This window comes from Pristiophorus japonicus, chromosome 11 (assembly GCF_044704955.1).
Source record: "Pristiophorus japonicus isolate sPriJap1 chromosome 11, sPriJap1.hap1, whole genome shotgun sequence".
In the NCBI taxonomy this organism is placed as follows: domain Eukaryota; kingdom Metazoa; phylum Chordata; class Chondrichthyes; family Pristiophoridae; genus Pristiophorus; species Pristiophorus japonicus.
This window is the reverse complement of record NC_091987.1, coordinates 77,991,858-77,998,929: the sequence shown is the minus strand read 5'-3', so window position 1 is coordinate 77,998,929 and position 7,072 is coordinate 77,991,858. Positions and strand designations below refer to the sequence as shown.

General features: G+C 44.6%; 1 protein-coding gene across 2 annotated transcripts in view; it reads left to right on the top strand.

Annotated features, from left to right (window-relative positions):
* The first annotated feature begins 3,416 nt into the window (after nucleotides 1-3,416).
* Nucleotides 3,417-7,072, top strand: part of LOC139276104 (protein maelstrom homolog) — a 30,607-nt gene continuing 26,951 nt past the window's right edge. For both annotated transcript variants that reach the window (XM_070893591.1, XM_070893590.1), the window contains exons 1-2: nucleotides 3,417-3,640; nucleotides 6,080-6,178. In XM_070893591.1, the coding sequence (XP_070749692.1) occupies nucleotides 3,494-3,640; nucleotides 6,080-6,178 (246 nt within the window). In that variant the 5' untranslated portion in view covers nucleotides 3,417-3,493. The remainder of the gene's footprint in view (nucleotides 3,641-6,079; nucleotides 6,179-7,072) is intronic.

Sequence of the window (7,072 nt, the reverse complement as noted above, 5' to 3'; positions counted from 1 at the left end):
ATCCCTCCCTGCTGCACCACTGCTCAAGCCACGTATTCATCTGTGCTATCCTGCGATTCCTACTCTGACTAGCACGTGGCACTGGTAGCAATCCCGAGATTACTACTTTTGAGGTCCTACTTTTTAATTTAACTCCTAGCTCCTTAAATTCGTCTCGTAGGACCTTATCCCTTTTTTTACCTATGTCGTTGGTACCAATGTGCACCACGACAACTGGCTGTTCTCCCTCCCTTTTCAGAATGTCCTGCACTCGCTCGGAGACATCCTTGACCCTTGCACCAGGGAAGCAACATACCATCCTGGAGTCTCGATTGCGGCCGCAGAAACGCCTATCTATTCCCCTTATGATTGAATCCCCTATCACTATCGCTCTCCCACTCTTTTTTATGCCCTCCTGTACAACAGAGCCAGCCACGGTGCCATGAACTTGGCTGCTGTTGCTCGCCCCTAATGAGTCATCTCCCTCAACAGCACTCAAAACAGTGTATCTGTTTTGCAGGGGGATGACCAGATGGGACCCCTGCACTACCTTCTTTGTACTACTCTTCCTGCTGGTCTTCCATTCCCTAGCTGGCTGTGGATCCTTCTCATGCGGTAAGACCAACTCACTACACGTGCCACTTATGTCATTCTCAGCATCGTGGATGCTCCAGAGTGAATCCACCCTCAGCTCCAATTCCGCAACGCGGTCCATTAGGAGATGGAGGCGGATACACTTCTTACACACGTAGTCGTCAGGGACACCGGAAGTGTCCCTGAGTTCCCACATGGCACAGGAGGAGCATATCACGTGACCGAGCTCTCCTGCCATGCCTTAACCCTTAGATACCCTTAAATTGGTAATAACAATGTCACAGTTTACTTACTGATATTAGTCTTCACTAATCTTTTTTCCTACACATATTTATAGAAGCTTTTGCAGTCAGTTTTTATGTTCCCTGCAAGCTTCCTCTCATATTTTATTTCCCCCTCCTAATTAGACCCTTTGTCTTCCTCTGCTGAATTCTAAGTTTCTTCCAGTCCTCAGGTTTGCTGCTTTTTCTCGCCAATTTATATGCCTCTTCCTTGGATTTAACACTATCCCTAATTTTCCTTGTTAGCCACGGCTGAGCCACCTTCCCCTTTTTATTTTTACTCCAGACAGGATGTACAATTGTTGTCGTTCATCCATGTAATCTATAAATGGCTGCCATTGCCTATCCACTGTCAACCCTTTAAGTATCATTTGCCAGTCTATCCCAGCCAATTCACATCTCATACCATCGAAGTTACCTTTCCTTAAGTTCAGGACTTTAGTCTCTGAATTAACACTGTCACTCTCCATCTTAATAAAGAATTCGACCATATTATGGTCACTCTTCCCTGGGGGCCTCGCACAACATGATTGCTAATTAGTCCTCTCTCATTACACAACATCCAGCCTAGGATGGCCAGCTCTCTAGTTGGTTCCTTGACATATTGGTCCAGAAAGCCATCCCTAATACACTCCAGGAAATCCTCCTCCACCGCATTGCTGCCAACTTGGTTAACCCAATCTATATTTAGATTAAAGTCGCCCATGATAACTGCTGCACCTTTATTGCACGCATCCCTAATTTCTTGTTTGATGCCATCCCCAACCTCACTACTACTGTTTGGTGGTCTTTACACAACTCCCACTAGCGTTTTCTGCCCTTTGGTATTCCGCAGCTCTACCCATGCAGATTCCACATCATCTAAGCTAATGTCCTTCCTTACTGTTGCATTAATTTCCTCTTTAACCAGCAACGCTACCCCACCTCCTATTCCTTTCTGTCTATTCTTCCTGAATGTTGAATAACCCTGGATGTTGAATTCCCAACCTTGGTCACCCTGGAGCCATGTCTCCATAACCCCAATTATATCATCATCGTTAATAGCTGCCTGCGCAGTTAATTCATCCACCTTATTACAAATACTCCTCGCATTGAGGCACAGAGCCTTCAGGCCTGTCTTTTTAACACTCTTTGTCCCTTTAGAATTTTGCTGTAATATGGCCCTTTTTGATTTTTGCCTTGGATTTCTCTACCCTCCACTTTTACTATTCTCCTTTCTATCTTTTGCTTCTGTCCCCATTTTATTTCCCTCTGTCTCCCTGCATAGGTTCCCATCCCCCTGCCATATTAGTTTAACTCCTCCCCAACAGCACTAGCAAACACTCCCCCTGGGACATTGGTTCCGGTCCTGCCCAGGTGCAGACAGTCCGGTTTGTACTGGTTCCAAAGCCCCAGAAATTTGAATCCCTTCCTCTTGCACATTATAATTAAATTAAAGTACACTGATCAAATTTAAATATTAAATGTTAAATACTGTTACTGGCATCCATGATGCACGCCAGACCCTCCGGGTGCCAACCGGTCGGAGAAGAAGAAACACTCTTAATCATCAATACAACTGAACAAGGTCTGAAAAGCACATATCTTGGGTGTGGCAAACTTTGCATTATAAAGATTACCGTCGGAAAACAGCCACCTCCACAACTCTTTTAAAGTAAACAGGCAAACATTAGATCAAGTGCCCCCCGATCTGGGGGACACTACAAACATTTCCCAAGGCCCTTTTTTTTTTGTATTTTTGTAGGTTTTTTTTGTGGTTTTTTTTGGGCTCTAAAACCATAATTTACAAGTGCCCCCTACAAAAAGGGAGGGGCCACCTCCACAACTCTTTTTGAGGGAGACAAAATAAACATTAAATCAAGTGCCTCCCCCCCCCCCCGATCTGGGGGACACTCCAAACATTTTTCAACTGCCCTTTTTTTTGTTGTTTTTTTTAACTTTTTTTTTGTTTTTTTTGTGATTTTTTTTTGGGCAATAAAATCATAAATTTTACAAGTGCCCCCTATAAAAGGGGAGGGGGAACACTAAAAATCCAGCAATTAAAACAAATTAAACTTTAAAACATAAAATCAAATTAAAATTTGGTTGCCCGGCGTGATGATGCACTCCAGTCCCTCCGGCGCCCACCTCTCGCAGAAGGCCGCGAGCGTACCGGTGGACACCGCGTGCTCCATCTCTAGGGACACCCTGGCCCGGATGTAGGCGCGGAAGAGAGGCAGGCAGTCAGGCTGAACGACCCCCTCGACCGCCCGCTGCCTGGACCGGCTGATGGCACCCTTGGCCGTGGCCACCCCCACAACTCTTTTTGAGTGAACAAAACAAACATTAGATCAAGTGCCCCCCCCCCCCGGATCTGGGGGACACTACAAACATTTCACAAGGCCCTTCCACCTCCACAATGTAGGAGAAATTATTGCTCAGCTGGAAATGAAATGATTTCACCCCAAGGAGCTTGCCTGCCCTGAATGCTGCTGTTCTCGGGATTCCCGCCGTTTTGCCCCTCGTGATCGGAGTGCGGCTCTCTGACGCGCGGGGCTCGGGCGGGGCTTGGGGAGCGCGTGTGTGGCTCGGGCTCGGGGAGCGCGCGCGGGGTGCGGGGGCAACGGTGTGTGTGGCTTGGGCTCTCACAGGGCGGCTCCATGGCTCTGGTTCCGTTGAAACAGAAAAAGCTGCCGAGGAACCCGTATTACTTCTTCATGCTGGAAAAGATCCCGGAGCTGAGGCAGAAGGGAATCGAGGTGAAGGGGCTGAAGGACGCGGTCCCGCTGTGCAGCTCGGACTGGGCGGTAAGGAAAGCTGAGGGACAACTTCCAAAAAAAAGTTGACCACTCAATAAAACCCAAGAACCCCGAATACTGAATAAAGACCAAGTTCCTGCTTCAAGATAACGGAATGTTAAATTATTTTTCATTGTATTGGATTTCAGGCTTTTTCTTGCTGTTTTGCTGATGACATTCCACAAGTCAGGTTTGTTTTCCAGTGAAAACTGAGTCCCAGTGTCATGATGCGGGAGGAAACGTGGCTGCAATGGGAGCGCCTTTGGGATAATGGACTTGGCATAACTTCGGCTGCACTATACCGAATGTTTCATCGTAGGGGGACTTCTGAAGACCGCAAGTGCTATTTTGGCAGTGGGAAATTAGGATTTTTAAAAATGAAATCTAGTGGTGCAAAGTCTCTCTTCTAGGACATTTCGCCCTGGGAAATGTAAACATTCTATTTATATTTTAGTGCATTTTCCAGCATTTTGTGTGTAGTCCGATTCTGCCATTGGGTTTTCAGAGTTAACAAAAGTGGTAGGAACCCGACCCCTCCTCCCTTCGTCAAAACCTTGATGTTTAACATTATTGTAAAAGCTTCTGGGTGGGTTTCACTTTATAATTAGTGTGCCTCTTGTGCGTGTATCACCGTTACTAGATACAAGCTCACCCAGTAGGCTCTTGTCTTCGCGGGACATGCTAAGAGTTGGCGAACGTTTATTGTTATTTGCTGCAGTTCTGGTGTTGCTGACGCCACTTTTAGTTGTTTGGTGCCCTGGAAACTCATTATAGTAAATTCATTTTGGTAACCTGAATTGTTGATGGGATCACACAGCCATCCCAAGTGATATTTGGTAATAAACAGTGTACGGAAGTGGCTGGGCACACCTAATTTTGGTAAAGTCATGACACTCTAGAGAAAAAATACATAGCGATATACCTTTGTGTATTTGTAGTTCCCTTCTTGCTAATCCTATCTTTTTTTCTGTCTCACTGTGCCTCTTTTGGTTCTGTGTCTGTAACTTCGGCTGAAAGTCCCTCTTTCTCCCTCGCCTTGTGTTTCTGCTTTCAATCCTTCTGCTCTCTTTTTTTTGTCTGAACTTGTTCTCTGTCTCCCCTATCTTGAAGTAGCCTTTACTGAGAAGATATGTTATGTGCAGTGAGCATTTCAAAAAGCTACTAGCAGAGATAGAAACCTTCGAGGAGCCACTATGCAAACCAAGCAGGTGGATCCAAAATAGTGAGTTGGTTCTGAAAATGGAGGGTTGGCATCTGTTACATTGCTGGCCGTGCCAAGCACTAAGCTTCTTAACAAACACTGAGCTCTCTGACTAGTTACAGCTTAATGTCAGGAGGTGAGGATGCCATTGTCTCTTCTGACCTATCATTAAAGTAACCAAACGTGTTTTTAAATGCGTATAATTTGCAGAAACTTGGAGGGCCAGTGGAATGAACCATGCAAGTTTATAGTATAGAAGGGGAGGCCTTGTGTCTGTGATGGCTCTATGCTAGAACAATCCAGAACTAATCCCACTGCCTTGCTCACTTTCCCAGCTCTTCTACTTCAAATATTTATCCAATTTTTCCTATAAAAGATTCAGTAGTCTTTATCTCAACCTTTGGCAAAGCTTTCCATACTCCCAACAGTTGTGGGGCAATGTTTCTGCCCTCCCCTGTTTCCCTCCACTCCCGCACAATGGTTCCATTACAGGTTGAACCTCCCTTATCCAGAACTCCCTTATCCAGAGCCACCCCTCACCCAGAACCATTCCCGGCCACCGGGTGGCGCATGTGCAGAACTCCAACTTGAACAAATTAAAGTCCTTCCTCTCTGCCGACTCCCACACTCGCTGGCCTGACCGCGCTACCCTGCTAATGATCTCTCTGCCGCACTCCCAGCCCCAAGCCAACCAGCCCCGATATCCCCTTGCTCAGTACTTGTACCATCCAATTTAACATGACCATCCCTTGTTCAGAAAAATCCCTTATCCAGAACAGGCAAGGTCCCGAGGGTTGTATCTCCCAACCTATATTCCTGCCTGACATGAAAAATTTAAATTGGTCTTGACTACCTATTTGCAATACCAAAGGAGATCGACTAGTTATAAAATAAAATCCAACAGTATTTTCTGTTTCTAACTACCTCTCACACACATTAATTGTAAAATTTTAAGTCCCTGTAGTCGAACTCTTCTCAACCCTCACGACTTTGAAATAGATTTTGTTTTCCATTTATTGGTCCAGTTTGAGACGACAATCTTTTGGTCGTAAAGGGTCAATTGGGACTTTGCTTTCAATCTTGTGATATAAAATGTCTTGGAAAAATCCAGTGCTCACCACATGACAGCTGTCAAATGGATAAATTCCCAACTGTATTTTACATCAGTATTTTTAAAAACTAGGAGATAAGAATATGGATATTGCAATCTCTATATGGTGCTAATTGTATTTATTCTTTTAATGAAGTCACTGACTGTACTGGAAAAAGAGAAGTTTACACAGATGGCCCATCAATGGAAAACTAGGAAAAGCAACAAGACATTGAGCAAACCTACAAGCCAACAGGTCAGTGTGTTTTTATTACCTTTTGGAGGGTTGTTATAATGAGCTCCATTTTACAGGATGAGATTTACATTCCTTTTTTCCTGTCTCCTCTTCAGTTTTTTTTTCTGATTTCTTTTTTAGACATAAATTTGGATAACTTTTAATTGGAGAGTTGCAAATGGCTAAGTTAAGAAGTTTGGGGATCTGCCATTCATGGAGGATAAAGGAGATGTTTTAAAGTGTGCTTTTCCCCTTGCTCTCCTCCAAGCTTGCCCAATACCTGAGGCATAACAGTACTCACCAGTGTAGCACTAAACCAAACACAACTGAAGGCTCCAGGTTCAGTTTCTGGTGTATGTTGACTGAGCTGGTCTAGTGAGACTCGTAATTGTGACATTGCCGTTAACTCAGCGGCCACAGGCTAGGGAGGGGAAAATTAGCTCGGCTTTCCTGTTCATCATCACTCTTCAGTGACTCCTGCTGAAATGTATGCTTGTCTGGACATTGAGGGCCCAAGTTTCCACATGATTTGCACCTGATTTATAGGAGCAACTGGTGGAGAACGGACTATCTTAGAAATCGCAATTCTCCATTTTTTTTCTGCATTTCTAGTCAGTTAGAACAGTTCCACTTTGGAACAGAATTTTTTCTTCAAAAGGGGGTGTGTCCGGCCACTGACGCCTGATTTCAAAGTTTCCACAGTGAAAACGTACTCCAAACTAACTTAGAAAGGAGCATGTGAAGATTTTTGTAGAACTGAAAAAACCTTGTCTACACATTAAAAAACCAGGCGCAGGTTACAAATTAGGCGTCCAGAACGAGGTGGGGGGGAGGGGGGGGGAAAAGGGAAGTCATTAAATTCTATAATAAATCCTTATTTATACTTATACAAATATTATACAAATAAATCCAACC